Source organism: Streptopelia decaocto, assembly GCF_964273445.1.
Source record: "Streptopelia decaocto genome assembly, chromosome: 5".
Lineage (NCBI taxonomy): Eukaryota > Metazoa > Chordata > Aves > Columbiformes > Columbidae > Streptopelia > Streptopelia decaocto.
This window is the reverse complement of record NC_138659.1, coordinates 28021713-28048596: the sequence shown is the minus strand read 5'-3', so window position 1 is coordinate 28048596 and position 26884 is coordinate 28021713. Positions and strand designations below refer to the sequence as shown.

General features: G+C 38.4%; 1 protein-coding gene across 18 annotated transcripts in view; it reads left to right on the top strand.

The window, feature by feature from the left end:
- ADGRL2 (adhesion G protein-coupled receptor L2) overlaps window positions 1-26884 on the top strand; it is a 169346-nt gene that overhangs the window by 118994 nt on the left and 23468 nt on the right. For 15 of the 18 annotated variants that reach the window (XR_014184094.1, XR_014184095.1, XR_014184096.1 and 12 more), the window contains 12 exons: window positions 4385-5185; window positions 12979-13275; window positions 13817-13920; window positions 14741-14926; window positions 15987-16025; window positions 18890-19073; window positions 20935-21057; window positions 21317-21522; window positions 22575-22748; window positions 23762-23971; window positions 24936-25156; window positions 26421-26487. Coding sequence is in view for 15 of the 18 variants with exons in the window: in XM_082053209.1 (XP_081909335.1) it covers window positions 4385-5185; window positions 12979-13275; window positions 13817-13920; window positions 14741-14926; window positions 15987-16025; window positions 18890-19073; window positions 20935-21057; window positions 21317-21522; window positions 22575-22748; window positions 23762-23971; window positions 24936-25156; window positions 26421-26487 (2612 nt within the window). In the remaining 3 variants the exon portion in view is untranslated. The remainder of the gene's footprint in view (window positions 1-4384; window positions 5186-12978; window positions 13276-13816; window positions 13921-14740; window positions 14927-15986; window positions 16026-18889; window positions 19074-20934; window positions 21058-21316; window positions 21523-22574; window positions 22749-23761; window positions 23972-24935; window positions 25157-26420; window positions 26488-26884) is intronic. The other 3 variants (XM_082053201.1, XM_082053200.1, XM_082053207.1) reach the window with 1 other exon arrangement.

Below are 26884 nucleotides of genomic sequence, written 5' to 3'. Positions count from 1 at the left end.
GGCCAAACACAGATCATCTGTTTTTTCTTCATTTCTGCTGTGTCATTGTGAAATGGTTGCTTGCTGATTTTTTTTTCTGTACCATTTGTAGGATTGGAAGCCTACTGCATACAGTGATCCCTAGTACCATTCCTCCTGTGTGTAGTATCGGTGGCTTGTTGTAACCATTCTTCTCGTGCCACTTTTGAGAAGTGATGTCTCACCCCAATCTAACCAAAGTTTTGTTCCACAAAGACCACTTTTACTTTAGCACTGTTTTCATTCCCAAATTCTCAGAAAGAGGGCAGTGCATCTGATTCCAAACCATGAGGTCAGTCAAATGACAAGACGTCATGCTTCCAGTTCCAGTAGGCTAGCTCGTAGAGAAAAAGTGCAATGCAAATAATGTTCAAACATAATTTTTTATGCTGTTTTAGGAAGACAAGTATGGATATGTTCTACTGATTGGGTATTGCTGTCTACAGGAATCTTTTCTTTTCCAGTTTTCAGAAGTACAGTGCCACAGCGCGGCCTACCCTGTACTCTAACATGTAGTTATTCTACTTTTAAAATGTTTGTTTTTGCTCACTGTCAATTGCATTGATCTACCTTTTAATTGCATAATTCTGTGTATATCATAACTCAGGATTCTGGATACTTCTTGTCTTTCCAAGTCTATAAGTTGTGGAGTTTGTCAGCTGCAGCATGTACAGCGATGACACTGTGCCCAGTTCCAGAACTGTAAGAGGTATCACCTGTCATTACCAGCAATTATCAAAAAGATGGACAGTTACCAAAATCAGTTTTGAAGTTTGATTTCAAACCACATTGTGCTTCAGTAGCAGTTTTGATTGTTGACCATCTTTTTTCCCTGTCCCACAAAGCCTATCGTGGTAGTTTTCCAAGTCCCTTCTTTTTTGACACCTGATAAACTCGAGTTATCGAGCCTAATTCTTTTTTCCTTTACTTGTTCCAGTGCTCCGTATCTAAACGTACGGAATGCCTGAAATAATTAGGTTTGCAGATAGCAGCTGTCCCAGAATAACAGACTTATTAGGAAGGTGGCTGAGGCTTTTGTGGGTCTAGGAAGGGAGGTTTTTGGTGATCACAGCACTACTAACCAAAGTTCAGTTACGGTTCTTACTTTTTCTGAACTTCATCTTCAGTTACGGCAAGACTGCAAAACTTGCTGTGTCTCGCTGTGACACCTTTCAGTCCATGAACGATGACAAACAGCAACCATACCAGGTTTTGTGGTGAACGCTGGGAGTTCTTACACACTGGAGTTGGTGTCATCCTTGTACAAAATGCAGTTTATGAGCTCCTCTATGTCTTGCTGCCTTCCAGAAGTACGTAGCTGCTTTGCTGATCATACGTAGTGCTGGAGCTCTCTCTGGGTTCTGTATTTATCACCCTCATAAGAAAGTACTTAATGCAAAGCTTACTTTTTTTGCATCTTAAAGTGTAGACCTGTTGCTGATGTTTTCCTGATCCTCTTTAGCAAAAAAAAAAAAATCTATTGAGATACTCAGTTGATCTTCAACAAAACTAAAATTTCAGACAAATTTGATAGGCATTTCTTTGTCTTAAAATAAGAGTGTTATTGATTAAATTACAAAGAAATTGAGGGTACCATACTTGACATTTTTCTCAATTATGCTGCACAATATATGTCGGCACTTTGAGTAACAGAAGTCAGCCCTTTTATAAAGAAGAATATGAAAAGTACCATTTTGTACATCTGTGCATTTTTATTTTAAGGCTTTTTTGGACTCAGGAATTCAATAGAAAACATTTTAAAGTGTTTTATTCTCTGTCTGTATTGATTGGACTTTGCAGCATTTGTTTATTTCAATAAGCCCATCTGTCCCTGAAAAATGTGCAGCTGTACACCAATGCATGCAGAGCAGACGTGCCAGTAATGATTTCAGTTATCCCTATCTTTTTTCCCTCTCCTATTACTAATTCTAAGCAGGTACAATATCAATATTGCTCTTTGGCGAGGAATAGACTCATGCATAAAAGTTCACAAACAAGATCTTCTGAAAGTCATTAACACTGATTGTGAAACCCAGAATTCACCTCAGAATACATCTTGTGTTTGCTTGGATAACCCAAGAATTACAAATTACAGAAAAACAAGTATTTTACCTAAAGATTTATAAAAGAACAAAGGCTAGGAAAACTACTGCTCATCTTGAGAATACTTTCCCCCTCCCACTCCACCGTAAGGTTTTGGAATTGTTCCCTGAAGAAATGCTAGATCAGCTCAGCCAATACCGTTCTCTCAAAATAATAATATGTAATTCTGTTAAATGAAACTGAAAATCCAAAACTTCATATGAAACATACAAATACGTTCTTCAGGGTAATACTGGAAATGTAATAGCTGTGCAAATAGTTTTGATACACTTCCTTGGTATCAGCAGCTACTGTTACACAGATTGGTCCATTTGTCATTTTCCAGGTCATTTTATGAAACTGAGGGAGCATATTTCAAAGGCTACTGAGTATATGAAATAGATTTTATTGCAAATAATTATTGGAAAGCTATTTACTAGCTGGACTTGAGCTAGACGTCTTTCTGTAATATGTTCCTTAAAACTTCCTTGGGGAAAAATTGCTATAGTAATAAAGCGTTGTTAATCGGGTTGGGTTTATATTTTCTATGTACAGTGGTGGGATGGATACTTGTTTTAAACACTTAGAATGACTGTCCTTGCATACTAGCTTGCTGTTTCGGGCTTAGTCGATAATGCTGGAGAATATCTGAATGAGCTAAATGGTATTCTTTTTCTTCTCTTTTCCTCTTGCTTACTGTGCTTTTGCTTCTTTTTTCTAGATGTTTTGCTTATTCCTTCTAGTCTGATTTTACAGTTATAGACTAAGAAGTGGCAAAAGTTCTCAAGATTAACATTCAAGGAAAAAAATAAATCCTAAGGACAGCTAAAGGATGCAAGCTGCTTTCTTTACAAGAAAGAAAAGCAGAGGAATGTCTGGGGCAAAGATGGGGGAAGGTTTAATAAGCACACATCTAATTAATATAATATGTATATGTGCACTTGCACATATATGATAAATTAATGTGTCACTTAAAAACCAACTTGATAGCTTTATGCTTGGAGAAGAAGAAAAGTATGTATAGCATGCATTAGTAAAGTCATTCATTATTTATTCAGGTTCACTAAGTGAAGCTACATGCCAACATATCTGTATTGCCTCCTTAATCTACTAAAATGATTGATCCGTGTTCACTTGTGTAACCGTAGAATCTCTCTCCTGCTAGGTTTTCCTGTTGTCTGTTTCTCTTTATCCAATATAGTGCAGTTCTTATTCTCCCTATATTTAGCGTCTGTTACTAATTTAATCTCTAGATTAATAGTCAATTTATGTTAATCTTCTTTCTTTTTTCCTTGCACTTTTTTATTTTCCTTCCGATGCTTAAAATAGAAGTGGAGCAAAAAGGTAAATAACGTATACAGTCCAAACCCCAGCTCCTTGTTATGTGCCTTATGGATGTTAACCTCTTCCCTTCCCCTCCCCACAACACTCTTATATTATGATAATCAGCAGGATCTCATAAGTACACCTCATAACGAAGTCGACTGTTTGCAATAAAGTGACTTGGCTGCTTAAAGTAGGTGGCGGGGTATAGTTTCTGAAATACTTGGGCTGGAGGGAAGACTCCCTTGCTTTTTTCTCTCCCTTTCTCTTCGTCTTTCTTTCCCTCTCTTTCTCTCACCCTTGGGTAAATTCTTGTTAATCAAGTGTCATTTTGCCTGGCTTCCAGAACCCTCTCCATAGCATGCCATGGTTACAGGGTTTCCTGGTCTGTTTCATTCATTGCTTTGGTTGTGTTTTGTTTTCTCTGCTCCTAATTGCTTTCTCTATATACCTGATGATTTGTTTCGTTCCTTTATTTTTAATCGAGGCACCTCCTTTTTCAGCCTCACCACTTCTTAAAGTTCTAAACAAGTCGATGTGATTTTTTTTTGGACTGAAATGACCCAGCGCACTGCTGCACACCAGTTAAAAGCTCTGGAGCGTTAATGCGTACTCACTAAAAGTCTAAGACGAAAATGCAAGAGTAGCTCTACATTTTCAGCTGTCCGTGTATGCCATTGAGCCTTGGTCTGTACTAGTGAAAACAGTTCCCATCCACTTTCCATACTGGTACAGCAAGAACATGGTAACTTTAAGAAAAGTGGATGATAAAGGGTGATAATTGCATTAATTATAACATAAGGTATAATCTAGTGCCAATTAAATTGATTTTTTTTCTTCCTGCCACAGTCATTATGATTTACCTACCTTTTCTTTTCTTTTTTTTTTTTTTTTTTCTTTTTATTATGAGACAGTCTTAATTTGATGTAATTCTTGTCTTACTTCTCTCTGTGACTGTTAGTTTTTGTTTGCCCGGGGACGTTGAAAGCAATTGTGGACTCACCGTATTTATATGAAGCTGAACAAAAGGCAGGTGCTTGGTGCAAAGATCCTCTCCAGGCTGCAGATAAAATATACTTCATGCCATGGACTCCGTATCGCACTGATACTTTGATAGAATATGCTTCTTTAGAGGACTTCCAAAACGGACGCCAGCAGACGACGTATAAACTCCCAAATCGAGTGGACGGTACTGGATTTGTAGTGTATGATGGCGCTGTCTTTTTTAACAAGGAAAGAACTAGGAACATAGTAAAATTCGATTTGAGGACTAGAATTAAGAGTGGAGAGGCCATAATCAATTATGCTAATTACCATGACACCTCTCCGTACCGATGGGGAGGAAAGACTGATATTGACTTGGCAGTTGATGAAAATGGCTTATGGGTAATTTATGCTACGGAGCAAAACAATGGGATGATAGTAATTAGCCAGCTGAACCCCTACACCCTGCGTTTCGAAGCCACCTGGGAAACAACATACGACAAACGGGCAGCGTCCAACGCTTTCATGATATGTGGTGTCCTGTATGTAGTGCGGTCGGTGTATCAGGACAACGAGAGCGAGGCCGGCAAGAACACCATCGATTACATCTACAATACCAGGTTAAGCAGAGGCGAGCACGTGGACATTCCTTTCCCCAACCAGTACCAATACATCGCCGCAGTGGATTACAACCCCAGAGACAACCAGCTGTACGTGTGGAATAACAACTTCATTCTGCGATACTCTTTGGAGTTTGGCCCGCCTGATCCTGCCCAAGGTAAGAATTTGGTTTTTCTTGTTTTTAATCTCTTGCACCTCCATTCAGATAACTGTGTGACAATACCTTTGGTCTTAGACTTAGCTCTTGGCAGAAAGACAAGGAGGGTTTGCTTGTCTCTGCCGTGTGGAGTGGCACAGTGTTACATCGGTGCGAGGCAAATTTGCAGCACCCATGAAGAAAGACAGAATTACTTCCTTTGTTTTACAGGCTAGTAGTTTTCTCCTTTAGCTTTTCTGTGCTTGAGAATGACTTGAGGAATTGTTTATTTACTTCATTACCCTCAGTCAGTTTGATTTGTATAGCTAAGGTAAGTTTGAGTTCACTCACCCTGAGCCAGAACCCTGTTCCCCCTCCATTAGGTGTTACCTGAGTTCTGAATTGATTACAACATCCATGCAGGCCTTTCAGCTTCTTGGCGCCAGGAGCTGAAAGCAGTGTGTGCTGGGAGGTCCCAGGGGAGATGTATGAGGTTAATTTGCAATACTGAGCATAAATATTTTTCTGCAGCCCTATTTTCACATTTTCAAATGCCAGGTTGGACAAGATTATCCGATCTCTTTCTAGCCGGTTTCTCGGTAAGTCCATTACAACTGCAGTTCAGCTCACTTGAAGTTAGAACAACTATCTAAAAGGAGAGACTTACTGCCAAAAGAGGAAAGAAAAACGGAAGTCTTCAGGACTCACAAATCCCTAAAAATGACATGATCAGGCATAGCCACATATTAACATCTGCAGGGGAGAGTAAATACCAAGAGAAATGCTCTGTGGCAGAAGATGCGTGCAGCAAGGCACAGAATGTTGATAAGCTGCCTTAGCAATGAAGGTAATACTTCACTTCTCTCATATAACTGGTATGCGTGTTTAGCAGCCGTTTTTTATACTTGGAAGTAGTAACAGTGGCTTATGCACGTGAAGAGTTCCTGTCCTGCTTCAGCAAAGCTGATTCACGCACAGCAATACAAACCCCGTAATGTGCACACGACTACATCAACATACATACAGCTTTTCCTAGGTACAGAAGTATGTAAGACACAACAGAACAAGGCATTTTAGAACCAGTACATTAGTGATCTCCAAAGCCAAGTGAAGACCTCACCAAGCTGTCCCCTGCAGACCTCCCTGGCAATACATGGCCAGGCTCAGGGGCCAGGTCTTTGGGGCCTGGGCTGCAGCCATCCTGGGAGGCTTTGCCCTCTGAACGTCAAGCTAGTCCCTTCCTTAGGGAGGCTTCGGGGCTGCGCTTAGCAGAGACATGCCCACGTATGTAATTAGAAAAAATGTGTAGCTTTCGTTTCATACATCCTCATGCACGTCACTTTTCACGTGGTTTAACTGAGGGGAAGATGCATTTTAAATTCTCCAAAGCTTTGATTCCAAAAGGAGGAAATGGAAGTGGAGGCTCTAAGTGGATTTTGCAGTTCAGGCAGCTGCCATGAATGTGGCAAAAGCTGATCTTTAAATCATTGCATTGAGGGAAAAGTGTTACAGAAGAGCAGGGAAGGAAGAAAAGGCTTTGTAGAATACTTCCTTTGGTTTAGTAAACCACCAGAGTTCTCCAGTAAGACATTTCTTAATGTTTTTATTATGAGAGAGTCTCCAAGATCCTAAGTTACAGTTCATATACTTGCCACATCCCATCTAATATCAGACAGAGATTTGGGCATCCACCAGCACCCTTCCTGAGGTCCGTGCTGGCGTGCCAGGCAGGGGGAGAAGCAGCTCCTTCCAGGCAGAGCTGGACGAGAAGGGGTCCAGGGCGGGCCGCGGGCTGCTCGCCTCTCATCCCAGCTCTTTGCTCACTCACCCGTGAAGACAGAGAAGGAATATTTTTTGAGTGATTTATGAGTTTGGGTTTTAAATGCATCATGACATCAGTAAATAAATTTGATTATGGCCTTTTTTGAATATAGAAACCATATAAAGACACTAGATTTATTTGAATACATGAGGCATATATTCATAAATGGTATTTTTCCTTATATAAAGCCAGTACCAAATATTTTAGTTCTGTATGGATCTCTACATAGCAGATCTAAAAATATGTTTCAGTTCATTTCCTCTTTTGCCCAAGCCAATTGCCTGTAGTTAAAGACTACTAAATTAAAGGAAAAATTATCTAATATGATTGTCCTTGAGATGTACTGCTATAAAACCAAGAAGAGATTCTGTACGGATTCTAACTCTATATTTTATTTGTATTATATCGTTACACAGTTAAAGGACCTATATGTGTAATACACATTGCAAGTTTTTTATCTCATATGAAGTAGAACAGATTTTCATCACGTTCGATGAAGGACATTTTTGTGTTTCTTTTTTTTTCTTTTTTTGTGGTCGACTCAGGTTTCTTAATCATCTACTGAGAAGCATAGGTGTTAGGATAACCTTCTTTAAGTCACCTAACACACAGAACATCTTTTAGTGTCTTTTTGCAATGGTCCTTTAATATCAAGTATTTAATGGTGTCACAAGGTCAGTACCTCAAAATTGGAAGTCGTGGCCTTATCTGTTTGAATGGTTAACTTGGGCCGTTGTGGGAAACTCAGCCATCTGTGTTCCTTCTGTTACCGTGGGAGCGGTAATGATATATAGACACATGCTGATTCTTTCCCCCCCATCTATCTGCCTCGGCCATCAGTTCTTGTGTGTGCCATCACGTCCAGCTACCGAGTACTTCAGAACTAACAGTCTTTCTTCCTCCATGACAGATGAATTTGTCACATCTGAGTCACACTTTTGAGGTCGAGGGTTTACATTTGTTCCCAGGGCCAAAATCTTAGATTCATCCATGACCCCAAACCTGCCTTTTTTCTCTCTATGTTGTTGATTTCATTTTTAAATCTTCCTATTGAAACATCTGAAATACCACTATGATTAACCTAACATTGACCTTGCCCTTGCTGCAAACCTACACCATTTTCTTCTCTTGTAATTGTGTTATGTATTCCCTATATCCTCATTTTCTTTATCTTTAGAAGAACTCTTCAGATTTCTAAAACTGTGGATGCGGCAGCCAGGCTACCATTTTACCATGTTAATCTGGTCTGCTGCCCTTAGAACCTCAGCCTTAACCCCATTCTTCATGTGTTGTTTCTTCTCTCTTCTCATGGGAATTATAGTACATAGATGCAGAAATGGCTTTCAGAGGTACAACTGACAAGTACCACTCAGATGCTGCAGGAGAGCACATTTTCTAAGGTTAAGTATAAAAATTACATATAAAAATCAAAACATTAATTTAGAAATAAAATATATCAAGTCCTGCAAAAGGCAACTATGAAAAAATTCAAAACAAACCAGAGTTTTTTATCCTTGGTAAATTTAGTGGATGTGTCCCTTTCTGAAGGGAAGTATCCAAGGGACCAAATGAATCCTTGCTGAAATAGGAATTTTTAGAATAATTTGAAGTTAAAAGATCAGGAAGAATGAAGAAAATTTTTCAGCCTAAAAAGTAAACATAAGCATTACATCGTAAGGTTTCCTTGGTAACAAAAAGAGGATAAATCCTTTTGTTCTGTGTTAGTGCGTTAGGGAGAGATTTCATCTACACTCATCCCAATTTGCGCTGTGTGAACTGTTCAAACTGAAGTCGTCTCTCCTTTTGTACCATGTTACCCATCATTAAGTTTTATTGGATCACTGCAGGAAAATATGGTTGTTGTGAGTGTGGACAGAACAGAAATTCAGAGAGTTCTATCACCAAGGGCTTGAAATAATAGGAAACCAGTGCAACTAAGTCTTCTTAACGCCGAGAATCTACGATGAAGTCATGCAGCAAATTGTTAAGTAAATAAGATCTTTACTGTTACACCAAATCTGATATACTATGGGTTGATGAAAGAGTGCTTGTACAAGTAAGGACAACATAATGGGGACCAGATAGCACATTTCTTGATCATAGGTATTTTGCTAATTGTGTGTTGTATTTATTATAATTTTCAGGGTATAAATTTATAAGTGGCTGTGTAAACTTTTCTCTTTCAACTAAACGGAATTTGGCAGGGTCGATAGAGAGTACTGGGCAGCATAATAGCTGGAACCCATAGGTAATTAGGTAAGTCTTAGCAACTTCCCTGCTGTTCACTGAAGCATGAAGACAGGCACGTAGCGGTAATAAGCAGAAGGCAGGGAAATGTGGATTTACACAGGTTTCTGATCTCCATTGCTTCACACAGAAGCTCAGTATATGACACGGTTTGAAAATGAAGGCAGGTACATAGATTTTCACGTGTCCAAATACATTGAAATATCTCTCCTGTAAAACTGAAAAACCCATGCAGCTGATTTCTAAACTTACCTAGATGCCAGAGATGAACCCTTAGTTATTTTCAGAAGTGGTACATCATCCAACAGAATTTTAAAATCTGAGGTCATGGTTGTAATTTGGATGAGGACTTTTTTGTTTTGGATTGGTTGTGGTTTGGTTTGGGGTTTGTACCTTTTTGTGTGTGTGTGGTTTTTGTTGTTTGTTTTGTGGTGGGTTTTTTTTTTGCTTTGCTGTTTCGTTGGGTTTTTTGGGTGGCTTGGGGAATTGTTTTGGTGTTTTGGTTGGGTTTTGGTGTTTTGGTTGGTTGGTTTCATTTTTGTTTGGGTTGTTTGTTACATTTTTTATGTATTTCATGCCTGCTTAGACTAGAAATGCGTTGGCGAAGAATACTAGATAGAGAGCTTGTGTGCCTTCTCTAAATCTACTGTCAGTTGAGGAAACAAAGTTACTATTCCCCTGCTGTCCTAGGCAATTGTGTTATGTTTTTTATAGACACCACACTGTTAAAACAGGTGTTAAGTTTTACTCCAGTGTGTCTGCATTTTCAGAAACAGATAGTATGCGTAAGTGTTTAAATCAGCTGTTAGGAACTGCATGGAACAAATGTAAGTTAATTACCCCTCAACTTGATTCTTTGGATTTACTTCATATTGCTTTTTTTCCTTTTCTTTTCTTTTAAAATTTTACAAAGACTTCAGCTGATAATGACACACACCTGTTCTTATAAAGAAGAAGGCAGAGTATGTTTTGGTTTTCTCCTCAGCATGTCAGGCCTAGTCAAAAAGTCCAGAACAGAATCTCGGTTTGTAAAAGCAACTTTTTTTGGCATTGGACAAAAAGTTCGTATCCTAAGCCTTGTACAGGCTCACCCGTGCTGCTTGGAACAATAAGTTAATAACCTCGACATGGAGTTTGTTCTTGTTCTTAGTTGCAGCACATTAATCATCCCCGCCGTGCTCTTACCCTGGAAAGCGCTCGGCAAGGCCGTGCGTGGCAGCCGGCAGGTGCCGTCACCCTCGGCTTTCGGAACGAGACACATCAGGTGGTGGCAGCTATCGTGTGTCTCCTTGCAGCTCAGGAGAACGGCCTTACAGATTAAGTTCCCCAACAGGTCATTAAAACCAAAACGATCTGCCTTCTAAAAGCTAGATGTATTCCTTAAGTTGATGTGTTCGGTCGTTTCTTATTTCTTCAACCTTTGTCTTTCGCAGGCTTCTAGCACTGTCTGAAGTTTCCTGGTACATTCTTAAATACACTGACTTCTCCTTTTAAAAAATTTAATTCAAGAGAAAATCTCCCAGAAATTATCTGTATTTTCTTCAGTTTTGTGAGAGGGGTGGTTTGAAGGCTTTCTCATAAAATGTGAGATTATAAATATATTTCTAAAGTATATGCTGCTACTAAGCTATGCAGGTCATTTTTGAATCAGCTTTGAAACTGATTTTAATGGGTAACATTAAAATTGTTCTACCTAAAGTTGCATAATGATAGCAGGATATTTTAGCTCAGGGTGCAGCACAAAATATGTTCTGAAAATTGTTACCTCCCAACTGAACTTCAGAGGGTTGTTATGAATTCTTACAGTGATATTTAGCTCCTGAGACAAAGCCATCCTAAACATTATAGGTTTTGAGTAGTAATTGTAATAATGCTAATACACATTTCAGTGATTAAATGTGTACTAATTAGCACAATGTGTTAGGGGATGGATAGTAATAATTGGTTGTCCCCTGCATCATTCTCCATCCCCACCAGTTCCCCAGGACCTGATTCAGCAGGCGCTGCCTGACGCTTCTGCAAGTGATTGCAAATGTTTTTGACAAATGTTAATTGGGAAAGCACTAGAAGGCTGGATGCTTTGTAATCAAAAGAAAATTACAGCAGTTTCACAAGATGTCAGGCAAGCACTTGCAGAACAGATCTGGGGCTTTCAGTAGGTTTCATCGTATCTGGCTGCGCCAGGAGTTCAGCACGAGTACAGACGGTGTTTGTGCCGCCAAGAGCGAGGCTGAAGAGGAGACAGCCCCTGAGGAAGCACAGCTTTGCGCTCCGGCTTCAAAAGCAGATTGTGATGCTCAGAATTACACTCTAAATTCATGCGAAAATAAAAAAGCTAAATTCATATTTGAGACTCCTACTATATTATAACTGAACTATAATTGAAAAAGGATTTTGAAATAGTTGTTACTGTTATCCGCCAAGCAACTGAAAGTCAATCTTATTCAAAATGCTAACTTAAAACACATCCTCTAAATGGCAGCTCTTTTTTTTCCTCTTTTTTTTTTTTTTTTGGTGTGTTTTGCTGTTTTTTGTTTGTTTTGGTTTTTTTTGTATTTTATTTCATTTAGAGAAGATGCGTTGTCCAGTAAGTCAAAGTTCGAGGGCCTAGCAGAACAAAAAAACAAATAAGAAAAGCCACTTTATCCACTGAAGTTAATCCTAAAATTAGCTTCATTTATTTATCAGTTAGGATTTTAAAAATACTTGATATTATCTCATTTATTCCCAGCACAAGGATCTGTGCTTTTATGTGCCTGCAAAGCACTGTGAGCACTAATGAAGATTTGGAAATAATTAACGATAAGTGTTTCAGTTGCATTGCTGGCTTGCATCGCTTCAGCCATTGCTCAGTGTCTGTTCGGAGGTGATGAGCAGCAATTCCGGACTGTCACCCCCCGCGTTAATTGGCGTTGTCACAGAGCTGGGCTGTGTCCCGCGGTGCCCCCGGCCCAGGCAGCGCCATGACCGAGGCCCAGACAGAAGCAGTTTGGCCTAAGCCGATCCTAGTATTCCATAAAAGATTAAACTCGGTATTTGCCACTGTCTTGAGTGAGTTGTGTCTTTGTACCTGCTTTATCAAAAAAGGATGTCAAGGCCCAAAATGCTCAAACATGAGAACACCGCACACGTGTCAGGCGCTGCTTCTGTTTGGAGCTAATCGGGCATGCTGCAGCTCTCTCAAGCAGAATGACTGCCGGGTACCAAGATGTTATCGTAATTATTTTCCTGGAAGGTGTGTAGTGGGTGACTTGAAGTTTTGGGGTGTGTTTTTTTTTTTTAAAAATGGTCTTGTTAGTTACAGCCCAGTGACTCTGTTGTTAGAGCCTGGACTGTGTTGTTTGCGGCATGCCGTTAGAAATGATTCTGTCTATTGAGTTATTCCTTCTGCAAAAGTGATTAAGTAATCTTTAATTGCTTTGGGCGTGTTTGTTATGTAGTGATAACTCGCTAGTACTGCCTTTCAGCCCTTAGAAATACAACTATCAATTTTTATTATGGAGGGGATTATTTGGAGAATGTACTGAAACATCATACTGGTATGAGCTGGGAATGGGGAAAGAAAAAATGGTCAAGTTATAGCTCTAGCACCCAAAATAGCAATAAGAAAAGGGTAATATTAAGATAAAGGAATGGAGACACCAGAAAGTCCTGTTAAACTGCATAAACAACATTTAAAGAACTGGGTTTTTTCCATCATTCTGAGGTCATTTACTTTATTATTGCTCTAATTTTCTCTGTGCAGTGCCTACCACAGCAGTGACAGTAACTTCTTCAGCAGAGCTATACAAAACCACAGTGTCGACCACTAGCACTACATCACAGAAAGGTCCCATAAGCACAACATTAGCTGGAGGAACAAAGGAAGGAAGCAGAGGACCCAAGCCACCACCACCTGTTTCCACAACCAAAATCCCTCCTGTGACAAGTTTTTTCCCTTTGCCAGAGAGATTCTGTGAAGCAACTGAGGCCAGGGGGATTAGCTGGCCTCAGACACAAAGAGGAATGATGGTTGAACGCCCTTGCCCCAAAGGAACACGAGGTATTGCCTTTAAAAATGTATCTTGATTTCAAGCAGACATTTCAAAAGCAATGTGTTATTCTCTCATGGTGTTTTTTTTTAATCTCAAGCTGTCTATCACACAGTTTGTTGTTACTTCGAGAATGCGGCATCTACAGGCAGTGGTCAGGTTTTCATCCACAAGTGCCATTAGAGCATAGCTGCAGAATTACATTGCGCACGCGCTTTTGAGAATCCAGGTCAAATTTTAGGGCTTTGCTTGAGGACTGTTGTGAAATATGCTTACAGCTGCCTTTCTTATAACGAGCTCCTCTCTGGATGAGCTCCAGAAAAAATCAAGGGCTTTTTGTTTGTTTGCAGAAAACGTCTGGTATTTTTCACTGACTTTTTATTGCTGTTTGTAATCTACATTATTTCCTTACGTTTTTCTCAGTTATTGTCAGCCACTGCCATTAGTGGCATTCAGAACTTAGCATTGCTTAGGAGCGCAACGTAGCTGATTTCCTGAATGCGCGTGGAAAAATGGTTTCCATTTCACTGTCGTTTTCTGCACCTGTTGTAGGAACTGCCTCATATCTCTGCGTGGTCTTAACGGGAACGTGGAACCCCAGAGGCCCTGATCTTAGCAACTGCACCTCACACTGGGTAAATCAGCTGACTCAGAAGGTTGGTTGAAACCTTTTCATCTGGTGTACACTGGTGATTAAGGATTTTAACTCTGAGCATTAATAATTCGGTTTGTTGTAACCATCTTTATTACTTTGTGCTTATTTAAAGCAGAAGGAAGTGGGTGTACTTTGTGTACAAAGCATTGGCCAACAGTTAGGTTCATATGTATGTTTTGGTATGCTCTCCCTCTAAGTTAAGTTCTTACATTGAATCTGTGCTTATGTGTTTTCATCACTATTTAAAGCAAAGTAGCTTTGCTGGTCTTCAAAAAACAAAAGTTGTGTTTGCTTAAAAAATAAAATATTATAAATCACACAGGATTGGTTCAGGAAAAATTATACTGTAATAAACAGATTTTTGTCTGAGAGCATTAATAACAGTATGATTAGAGCGTAGAGCCACTTTCTGTGTTTTCCCTCCCTACTGAGATTTACTAAGTTTATGAAAACTGGATAATTTGTTGTCAGTACCAGGCTACTTGACTTTCAAATGCCTCAAGCACTAGTATGAACAAATAGATTTCTTGCTGTCTGATAATGGCAGTAAAATAAAAGTGAGGATGCACAGAAGATCTAGCCCAGAAGTCTCGGTCTGATTTCTGGGTTTGATGGCTGTTAAGAACTGCTTTTGTGTGTCACGGATCTAAGAACCTTTAATCTTCTGAGATAAAGAGAACATTATTGGTCTCAATTAGTTGCAGATTTCAATGTATGTGCAAATGGTTATTTCACCACAACAAAGGTACATGGGGAATTGGAATTAAGAGCCGCAAGCAGAACAAGGGACCCTGCTGAGATAATATAAATTGTCATTTTAGATCAGAAGTGGAGAAAACGCTGCTAGTCTGGCCAATGAACTGGCTAAACACACCAAAGGACCCGTCTTTGCTGGCGACGTCAGTTCATCAGTGAGGCTGATGGAGCAGCTCGTGGACATTTTGGATGCTCAGCTGCAGGAACTACGGCCCAGTGAAAAAGACTCTGCTGGAAGGAGTTATAACAAGGTACACACCTCCCATCACATCCTCCTGCTGGGATAACCATTGCCCTTGTGCTTTTATTTTTTTTTTCCTTTCAGAAATATTAATCTATACACTGTTCCTGCGTGCTTTTAGTTCTGGAATACACATGTAAGAGAAAGCAGCAGTAAATATACAGCAGAAAGTTGCAATTACCTTCTTTAGGGAATAAGATATAATTCACAGTAGCTGACTGGTCCTAAAATACATAGCTGTGTCCCTTATTAAAATCTGGAATGCGTTATAACTAGCGTGAGGGAAATGGGCATTAGCTCTCAGAAATTCTGTAACAAATCAACATGTTTATCCAGTGATCCTTTTAACCCTGAACATGTAATAAAATCAGTGGGATTCTGAATAGGTGCAGGGTTTTATTTTAATCTGGCCTCCTGCAGAATAATAGCACTTTCTTAGCCTTATAAACACGCCAACATCACTTATAATTGATCTTCGTGAAAATGCACTAATATGCATATCTAAAACATGAATAAGTGTTTTCTCTGGAATGATGTTCAGAGAAACATTTCAGAGAAAACATATGTCTTTGTAGTTTAAATACAAATCACGGGTGTTATTACCATTCCTCTTTTTCTCAGAGGAAAAGCTGTATTTCTCAGCCTCTTTCTTTGCCTCAGCTTAGTCAACAAGCTACAAACAAAACAGTTTTTCAGCCTTCTTCAGAGAAAGAGCTCCACACGCTCCTGTTATTTTGGCAATAGTTGTATTTACAATCCCTAGCTGCCCTTGGAAGAGATTTCCCAGAGACAATTCAAGTTCCCACACAGGGATTTCTGACTTTAACCTTTTCACACAAATCCCACCTTTTGGGCAAGATATCTGGGCACCTGTATGAAGGCTGGGGAAAAACGTTTCCTGTGTGCTATTTTTTTTTAGTAGACATCACTGAACAAAAACTAGATCAATGTCCAGGTTTAAGGTTCAAGTTTGGGATTTGAAACACCAGACTCATTATTTTTTTTTTTAATATTTCTGAAGCTTTCCAGAATGTGTCTAACTTCTGATTTTCTTTTTTCTTACTAAAAAGCTCCAAAAACGAGAGAAGACATGCAGGGCTTACCTTAAGGTATCTCTCCTGTGCTGTCACCCTGCTTTCTCCCTGCTTCAGCAACCTGCCACGCTTTATCATCTTGCTGCATGATCCTATGTATTTCAGTCTTTGATAAATGTCTATTGTGCCCCATATCAACTGTACAAATGTTGGCTTTGCACAGGTATAATGCTCAGAAAAAAAAAAAGATCAAAGTTTATACCTCTTTTACCTCAACTTGTTCAAAACTAAAAGAGCAGAAGTGGTTATTATCTGAATTGGAAGTAACATCTCTCATAATACAGCTTTGGGTAGAGAAAAAAGCTGGCAACTTAAGAGAAATGAATTCAGATTGGTAGTATTTTATATCAAAGACTGCTTAGAGTTAATTTGCTTGCATGAAAAATGTACATTATATAGCCTGCTTTGTTCTTTGTGTATTCTTCTACCTAGCAAAATCACTCTTACAGTTTTAAGAGTTGTTACAAAGGCCAGAATCAGTGACTTCAGGATAAAATGTAAAGACAAACGTTTCTCTGATTTTACTAGTAAAATATCTGCCTTGTGTCCCATTAACCAGGCTGTATGGAGGGCATGTAACACATTGCCACCCAGTTTCCAGTTTCTTTCATCCGCTGTAGAAGGGTTTTCTATAGTGGCCATGCAACGCAACGGCACTAATGCCACCTGGCGCCTGGGGAGAAGAGAAAAAAGTCCTACAACAGAGCATGTCTGGCTCTGAAAAATTATATTGCACCTTTTTTTCAAAGTTTCTTTTAAAATACCAATTTTTGCTTGTACCCTCTGAGATAAAATGGAAGAACGATCTTTGAAAAGAACTTTGGAATACTTTTCAGCATAATAAAATAATTCAGACTCTTACTGAAGAGGCATTTCTCTGTAGAGGGTGCTTATCTTTGATCCTTCAGGCCAGGAGGGTGACGAGGAATGTCCAGTTACACAAAAATTTGACAAAAAGAGACAAAGATGTGGAGAGAAATTCACTTCTCAAATAATAACAATTTTAATAGTTTTTTATTAGAAAACATTCCTAATAGTAAATGGAAATCCAGCAGATACGGTTTGAGTAGACTGAGGTTAGTAAACATGAACATGAGAAGAGCAGTAATGGGGTTGCTCCAGCAGCTACGTCACAGGGGCCGTGTGGTCCCCGCTTGCCTCTGGCTGAGAGGAGAGGATGCCTTGACGTATTACTGGGCAGGTGATCATTTTCCACAGGAAAAATGCAGAGTTAGATTATCCTGTAATAAATAAAATTATTTCATATTAATGAATGCATACCATCAGCACTATATGGGGATATACAAGAAACCACAGCACAACCTTAATTTCCAACCGGTGTCATTTTCTGTAGGTCTCCAATGGGCTTCTCTGCTTAGATAAGACTAATAAACCTCTTGAAATTACAAATCAAAAGCTGACTTACACTATGCAAATGAAGCAAGTTCCCACTTTGTGACAGAGGATTCATTTGTACCTCAGATTAGAGGCTCCAATCTGTATTTCTTGGTGACTAATGAATCTGGCCTCTGCAGACCAATTTCTGTTCCACTCTAGTTAATGGCTGCAGCAGTATCAGTGCGAGCATTTTGACTATTCTGTCTCCCAATAGAGAAAGAAAAAAGGCTTTAATGCCACTTCGAGGTATCTTCCACCTGCCAGGAAGGTCGTGGTGGCTCACAATGCAGACAGAAAGAGGATATTAAAATGGATTAGGCTAATTAATCTTGCTCTGACAATAGCCTTGACCAACTTTTCCCATGCCTTTATTTGCGCAATATAGTATTCCAGACCAGCATCTTTCTGTTTGTGCAGTGTGTTCTGTTTTCATTCCCAGTGCTTTTAAATTGATCAGACAAATAATATATATGCTTAATGACACATTATGAGTAGGTAAATGGGACAGAGTAAACAGGGTGTTTCAGCAATGCATGGCGTACTCAATGCACAGCATACTCAATGCACAGCTACATTATGCATTAATGTAAGAGCCTGCCTTCAATTGATTAACTGATTACTGTGATTGATTGGATTATTTTGTAAAAATAATGTAATCATGTTGCTGAATTCTTCTTCTTCCTTATTTACTGTTACTTTATGTGTGGCTTAATGAACCTTAAAAGATGATGATAGAGTTGTTACAAGGAGGACTTTTTTAAATGGCACCTTTATTCAGTTTTACAGTTTTTTCTTCACTGATAACAGGGACAGTCAGTGGACATCTTGTTTGCTCTATTGATTTCCTTTTTTGACTGACCTTTGTGTAGGAACGGGAGTTAGTAATCTTTTTAAGTATCTGTGAACAGGTACAAGAACAGGAGGGGGAGTGAGAGTGGCCCAGGCTAATTTATATCCACTGAGTCAGCTTCATTTCATGCCTCCTGTAATAAAGAAGGCAGTTTGTCATAGATAAGTAGTTTATAGTGCTATGGCAGCATGAGGTGGGCTAACTTTACAGAAGACTATTATTATCATTTTTGCCAAAACTGCAGAATGCCAGTTTTGGCATTAGTATTTTTAAATAAAAGTTACGCATTTTGACATGAAGAGTAAAGCTTCAGGCAAAACTTCTGGCATTTATTTTTACATTTTTCAGCACATTAATAAGACTTATCTTTATATCTGATGTGAGATGAGTCAAATCCGCATGTTTACCATTTAGAGACCACACAATGCTAGTGGCTAACTGCCTTTCTATTAATGCTAATCCAGTGAGAGGATGGAAAATATTTTTACATTGAGAACAGTTTTCTAGTGCCATTAAATCACAGTAAATCATTCTGACAGTTAAGTATTATAATTGTCACCAGATAACATTGGACGTTTTCCCCAGCTGCCTAGGGCAATCAGACCTAATGATAGTTTTCTAATGAATGCAGGCAATTGTGGATACAGTGGACAACCTGCTCAGGCCTGAAGCTCTGGAGTCCTGGAAGGACATGAATTCTTCAGAACAAGCCCATGCAGCCACAATGCTACTTGATACGTTAGAAGAAGGGGCTTTTGTCTTGGCTGATAATCTCTTAGAACCAACGAGAGTCTCAATGCCCACAGAAAATATCGGTAAGTCAATTTCTTTTCAAGCATAATTTAAAGTGCTATGCATTGCTTTACACAAAATCAGAAAAAAATATGCTGCATAGCCACATACTCTTTGGAAGCTGAGCTGTGCAACAATTAGTAGAAAGGTAAACGTTCCTAAGCAGGGGAGACATGCTTTTCTTGTTTAGTTCTTCAAAATTATCATTATTCTTAAGTGTCATTAATACAGTGTAAAATGGAAAGCAGTTGATATTGTGAAGCTTATTTACCACTGAAAAATCATTAGCAGAACATATGGATATGAAGGGTGCTTAAATGGCAGAGTATGGATTTTTTGAGGTAACTGCTTTATGTAAAGCTGCAGAAATGCTTTCCTGTTACATATAATCTGTTCCTAATGAATTTAAATTACTTTTTTGCAACGTACTCTGCCAGTTAAATATTTTAGGCACTCAGAACATAGCCCAAATGTTTATATTAAACATGACTGCCTTCAGGTAAAAATGTGTTCAGTGAACTACATCTCCCATAATGCAGAATAGCTATGCTCCAGAGACTGCAAAACTGCTGAAGATAGTTGCAGCATGATTTGGAATTTAAGTGGTGACAGAGAAATGAAGGGGTTTGGTATTAGATGCGCAAATATTGGTACACGGGATGTGTTAAAGCAAAAATCATCACTGTGCATAAAATTAAAATTCCTTCATCTTATTACAGAGATGAATCTAGTCTCAGCGAGGTACAAGCAAGCTAATTTGAGGGGTACCGAGATGGAGACTTGGAATAGACTGCAGAAATGAGACTTTTCACGTTTCACTGTCTGCATATTTGTAACTGTAGAAGATGATTCTGCCTAGTTTTTAATTTGAATAGGAAGATACTGGGAAATGATGGTGAAAGGTGTTATAGTCCATTATCAAAGTAACTGCACCAGTTGTTTGTGAAGGAATGTGGGTAGAATCATGTAAGATCTCTCTCAGGATATACAGGAGCGGTTCCTTGGAGCTCAGTAGATTGAACGTCACTTCTTGTAATAAACAGTCTTGAAATCATACTAACACATTCCTGATGCCGTGCGGGACTGGATTCCCGGCCCTCACACATAGATGTGGCTTAGAGAAAGAGAAATCATTCCCTTATTTCATGCTTTTTGTCAGTCTGTAATTTAGACCTATAGGTAGACAAGTTTAATATAATGCCGATATTTGGCGATAAATTGACTGCTCTGACCTATATGATTTTACAGTAACCAAGAGAATCCAACCTTGGATGTATTCCCATGAAAGCTTCCCAATATAAAATGTGTTATAAAATTAAAACTTAAGTAAGACTGAGTAGTATCTAAGTTTTCAATTTAAATATTTTTTAACAGAACCAATAAAATGGTTTCCTATAAACCTTTTATACAGAATTAGATATAGGAAAAAAATAGGATTTTGTTTTAGATATGAATACTCATTTAGCTAAACACATGGCATAAGTATACTTAGGTATTTGCCGACTGTTTTAAAAACTCTTTAAATGAATACTTAAAGTTCTGAATTTGTTAGCAGAGGATACTGCCTAGACATTAGGAGCTTCAAAATTGACATTCTCTGCAACACGTGTGTGGTGCTTTTAAGTGGATGTTTTGGGGGCAGAAATCAAAACAAGGTTTGATATCATGTTATTGCTGTTAAAATGCTGTCATTTTGGTAATGTGCACTAGGCTTAGTTAAAGACTAACTACAGATCTGTCTTATGGTGGCAGATGAGGACAGCAGTGTGAGAAACTAAACAAAGAGTGGGGGGAAATACCATCAGCTGGCATATTGCAGTCTGGCCAAGAGACCTTCCCTGCATTCTCCTGTTTTAACACTTTTTCTTCTCTCTGGTGTCTCAGTGTTGGATGTTGCAGTGCTCATTACTGAGGGCCAGGTGCAGGACTTGAAATTTCCTCAGGGCAGTAAAGGAGGCAACTCGATTCAGCTCTCGGCGAGCACCGTGAAACAGAACAGCAGGAACGGTGAGTCCTGGGCACGGAGCACTGAGCTCCATTAATTGTATAAAACCTACATTACCTCTCCTAGTTAAAATATCAAAACAAAACACAACAAAACTGCTCCGCAGCTTTTTATTGAAGATCATGTGTACCTGGGTGTTTTTTCTTCAAATCCATAGCTTGAAAATGCCTCTGTGTTTACCGGTGCTTTATTCTTTACGGGTTGCTGTCTTTCTGTAGACCTCTGTGGCGTGATGCCAGGGTTTTTTTTTTTCTTTTGTAGGATTAGCAAAACTGGTTTTCATCATTTACAAAAGTCTGGGGCGTTTTCTCAGTACTGAAAATGCAACCATAAAGCTGGGCAGCGACTTTGCTGGGCGGAATAGCACGATCGCCGTCAACTCCCATGTCATTGCGGCCTCTATCAACAAGGAGTCCAGCCGGGTGTACCTGACTGATCCTGTGCATTTCACGCTGGAACACATTGATGTGAGTTATGCTAATGAATTAATGGGAAGGTCATAAAATCAGCAAGAGAGAAAAGCAATGCAGAAAAAGAACCTTTTTTCCATTTGAATTTTAAATGTTGGACTAGGTCAGAGACACAAGCTTGGTTAAGTCTATGAACATAAAATTAAATGAGCCTGGTTCAGTGATTATTAGAACTTAAGTGTATTCTTAATGAAAGCTAATTCAGTAATCAACATGAAAATGTAAATGACTAATTTGTTTCTAACTGAAAATTAACTCTTACCCTAGTAGCAAGTCTGATGTAGCAAGTTTTAATGACACTTCAACTTTTTACGTTCATTTTGGACCAACTTCTGGAAGCCTATACAAGTTGTTTAAATGCATGTATTCAGTGAAGAATAAAGTAGTATATCTTGGTTTGTTACACTTAAAATTTGTGCATATTTTCTTCATGGTAATTTATTTGATGTGTTTCTTTGCTCGTTAGTTTGGTCCTTTCTGTTTTCATGTCTCACATGGGGAAAGTACATAATCATTACCATGACAGAGAAAATATGATTAGATTTTCCTCTCATTTTGCCTGTTTTTATAAATCTGTTTTGATTGTTTTTCATCAAAACAGATAGGCATTGAGGACTAAACTTTTTCCTGATGTCTGTTCACATGACTTTGGCCTGGCCAAAGGTGAGAATCCAAGGGAAAAATAATATTTTCAAATTGTCAATTACAGGAAAAATATCTTCAGAATAAATTTGCAGTCCTAATTTTGCAGAAAGTAAAAACGGCTATAATGTACCATCAGCGCATAAAATCGTAAGATGGAAATTGTAATTGTTTAAAATTGGGTCTACAGTAATTGAGACTACACTTGAGAGTGTTTCGGACTATAAAGTCCCTTTTAAACTACATGTCTTCCTTGTATAACATAGTCCACAATTTTGCTGATGAAAAACTTTATTGTCCGAAACATACAAAGTTTAATCTAAATTACGCTTTACACATATTAAACAATTGTTATTGCCATCTTAGTGTGTGAAATCCTCATTTTATGTTATCCTTTTATCTCCCAGCCTGACAATTATTTCAATGCAAATTGTTCCTTCTGGAACTACTCAGAGAGGACTATGATGGGATACTGGTCAACTCAAGGCTGCAAACTGGTTGACACAAATAAAACTCACACAACGTGTGCTTGCAGTCACTTAACCAACTTTGCAATTCTTATGGCTCATCGGGAAATTGTGGTAGGTAATGATGTTTCTAGCCATTGACAGGGAACAAACTTAAGATTTAGCTCTGATTTTTTTAACAAGATCCAAAACGGCTGAAGTTTCTTAAGTATTTATAGCTTCTGTCCACTCTTTCCAGAGCATTTGGGTTCTGTAGCACTTTCCTTCCTCACCCATAAATTTACAAGCAAAATAACAGGAAAGAAAAACAAGGAAGGACAAGAGTATTTTTCAAGACATATTTTAAAGGTGCTGACCAATCCTACAGCTGTTTTACGGACTTCCCCTCTGTACAGCTGGAGAGGATCCGCAGGGGCAGCCCTCCCTAGAGCAGGAAGGTCAAGGTGCTTCCGTACTGGTTGGTTGAATACCTCTCCATACTTTGAAATTTTGTTGTCTAGTTAAAGCATTTAGTGGATGTCAGGGGGCCCAAACCATGCAATATTTGCAAGGATACAAGACTTTTCATGAACTCATTGTGTTCGGAAAGGTCGCTGAAAAGACAGCCAAGATGACAAAGTGATTCTGTTGCAACCGAAGCAAGGAACCTTTTTTAGCTAAGCATGAGATTAGAGATGAAACTACACGTGTAACGTATTCTGCATTTTCTCCTAATTGGTGTGTAAATTGTTGCTTTCTTCTCCACTGTGGAGCTACAGGTCTGTAGGAACGAACACGTACTCTTCTAGGAAGTCCCACGGAGCGCTCTCCTCTTTGTGTCAGAGCCCAGTGGCACTTCCAAAATACTGAATTAATCTACTTGTTCTTGCCTGACAAGTTTACAGCAAGTCATAAGAAAAGTAAAAATGCTATCTGCTATGGCATTTTTCTCTCAGACTTGCTCATCTTATACTTACCTTAATCTTGCTTTTCTGGGAAGCTGACCCAAGATTGGGAAATTACTGAGTACATTTTGCCCATCTCATGTATTGAACAAGTAACGTTTCTGGATGCTACCTGTGAAAATAGGTTTTTGTTTATACTCATGAAGAGTCATATTAATTTTCTCCATTCTTGGTTATTTCTAGTACAAAGATGGAGTGCACGAATTGCTCCTCACTGTCATCACCTGGGTGGGAATTGTCATCTCTCTTGTTTGCCTGGCCATCTGCATCTTCACATTCTGTTTTTTCCGTGGCCTGCAAAGTGATCGTAATACTATTCACAAGAACCTTTGTATCAACCTATTCATTGCTGAGTTCATTTTCCTAATAGGCATCGATAAGACAGAGTACAAGGTAAGGTTTCTCTGTGTGTACTGATCTTGTTCTCTGAAATGACTGTTTGAAATAGATTTGAATTAAAACATGACAGCACTGCTAAGCTTTCAGCATTCTGACACAGCAAGGCTGACATAAAAGCTCAATGTTACAATAAGATAGATGTTCATAAATAGTATTTACACCCATCAAAAATACCACTGTGGCCTTAATTTCCTGCTTACAGCAATGTTTTTCATTTTCAGTTGAGAAACATCAGCTATTAATGAAGCAGGTGGCTTAAACTTTTGAAAGAGGATATTAAATTAAGTGTTGACATACTAGGAACATACATATGTTCTCTAAATATTCATATGTCTCAACAGTTATTTATTATTTTCTTGAATATATATATTTACAGAGCTTTATTTATATATTTACTCATTTTTACACTGCACATTCATGCAGGTGTTTTGGAAATATTGGTGAAATTAATTCTGTCATTCAGAAGAGATTCATTGGGTTGAGATCTATTAATTCGGTAGAATTTCATCCAGAATTCAGTCAAAGGAGAGGGAATTCAGATTATTTCTGTTACAACAGTGGAAACTTCCAAATTACAGCAGACAAAAATGGCTCGATGGCTGCTTCACAATTTTAAATAAGCAGTATTACACATCCAGAACCAACTGTTCATGCCTCAGATCATTTCATCTATAAGCCTTAAAACCATATCAGTTTCAAAATTAAAGGGTTGCTTATAAAATCGAAAAGTCCACTCTATAATGGAAGATTAGGAGTGAGGACACGATTTCCTTATCTTCATTCATAGTGTTCAGCAGAATTTACTTTCAGTGTATGTTTTCAGGTAGGGAAAATGCTCCTATGTTTGAGAAGGATCTCTGATAGAAGTATATGCTGTCCTCTTACACACTATTTAACTAGAGATGTAATGCTGCGAAGATTTTGTGGTTTATATTTCCATCTTTCTTTTTCTTTGCAGATTGCATGTCCAATATTCGCAGGTCTCTTACACTTTTTCTTCCTGGCAGCCTTTGCCTGGATGTGTCTGGAAGGAGTGCAGCTTTATCTAATGTTAGTAGAAGTATTTGAAAGTGAATATTCTAGGAAGAAGTACTATTATGTTGCTGGCTACCTCTTCCCTGCTACAGTAGTTGGTGTCTCAGCAGCTATTGACTATAAGAGCTACGGAACAGAGAAAGCGTAAGTAATTGCAAGTGACCTGAGTGTTTTTCAAGTGAATAATTTTTTAAAGCCTATTAGCTGTCAGAGGGTCCCTGACAGACTAAAACACCATCTGAAAGCTTTATTGGTAAGAGAATGGCAATGCTGTGCACAAATTACAATAGAGTCTCTTGTAATTCTCTAGGTTCAGAGGATTTGTACTCTAGAGAGACCGATTCTAAATTATGGTCTTTCTTTTAACACAAAAGATTGACCTGAAACAAATTGAAAAAGTAAATAACTTTTTGGCCTCAAATGTATATTCGGTAAAAATTCTCAACTTAAAGTATCTGACAGGCCTAACCGCCCAGTTTTAAGCTAATGCTTCATTAGATCTCTTTGTTCCAACTGCCCCTCTAGCTAACTCTTGTCCTGAATTATGACAGTACAATATTCCAACCCATATGTTCCACTTTGATAATACTTTATCAGGCCGGTAGAGTAGGATTAAAATTAGCCACTGCCTTTTATTAACAAAAATAAAAATATATATTTATATATAGAAAGTGACAGAAGGTAGACAGAAAACATTTCTACGGATTTGAGTTACCGAAGGTGTGAATTTGCCTACCAATAGTGTTCACTTTGTCCTTTGATTAAATTAGTTACAGAATGGGAAGATACTGTTGACTACAAGAAAGCTGCCTGATTTTGCTACTGGTGAAAGACAAATAAGAGCAATTCAGCAGGGAACTGGGCTGTATGAAAAACAAATTGCTAAGTGAAGTCGACCCTAATAGGTTTACATGTCATTTAGTCTGGTATCATATATATTCTTTCTCTACTGTTCAACTCCTAGTTAGGGCATTTTATTTGTACTACACTGTTTTTCAGCAAAACACAGCATCAGAACATCTTGTGTCTCACATTCCTCAGCAGTAAGCATTTTGCATGATACAATTAAAAGCAGATTTTGAAGATTACATGGAAACCCTTTGAAAAATATTTACTGATGTTAGACTCATTAGCACCTGTGACCAGAACTTTTGATCGCTTTTTGTTTCTTCTTCCGTGTTACCTATTCATGATGGTATATTTTTCAAGTTCAATAGTGTTATTAAACAGTAGTCACCAGAAGAGTTGCAGGTTAGGAAAAAATGTCCATGGACTAAGTGGTGCTGTGCAATGTTTATCATTGTTTACTGACAAAATGTTAGCTTAGGAAGTATTTTTGCATTTTCCATTTATTGGACTGAGGTGCTAATGCAATTGTTCACTTTCCATTCTCTCTTTTCCATGATAGTTGCTGGCTCCATGTAGATAACTATTTTATCTGGAGTTTCATTGGACCTGTTACTTTTATTATTCTGGTAAGAACTTTGTTTTTCCTTTTAAGTTGCCTAACAGCAAAGTTAAACAGATTGAATAACATCAGTCGATACCATCCTTTTATTCACAAGACATTTCATGAAAATGCTTATAAACAATTTGTAATGTGACCAGTGGTTATATAAATGTTTAGAAATCTTTAAAGAGTGCTGACCAAATGATTAATTGTCAAAGCTGTGGTGGCACTTCAGCGTAGCCATTTTTTTCCTAATGGCTTGAACTCTGAAGGTCGTATTGACATGTGTAGTAATATGAAAAATCAATGAAGTACTAAACACACGGGTTTTTTAAAGGAACCGTTATTATTGCTTTCAATTGAGTCACTATCATACACGTTCCAGAATTTAACTACTAATTGTCCAACATAATTATTTCAAA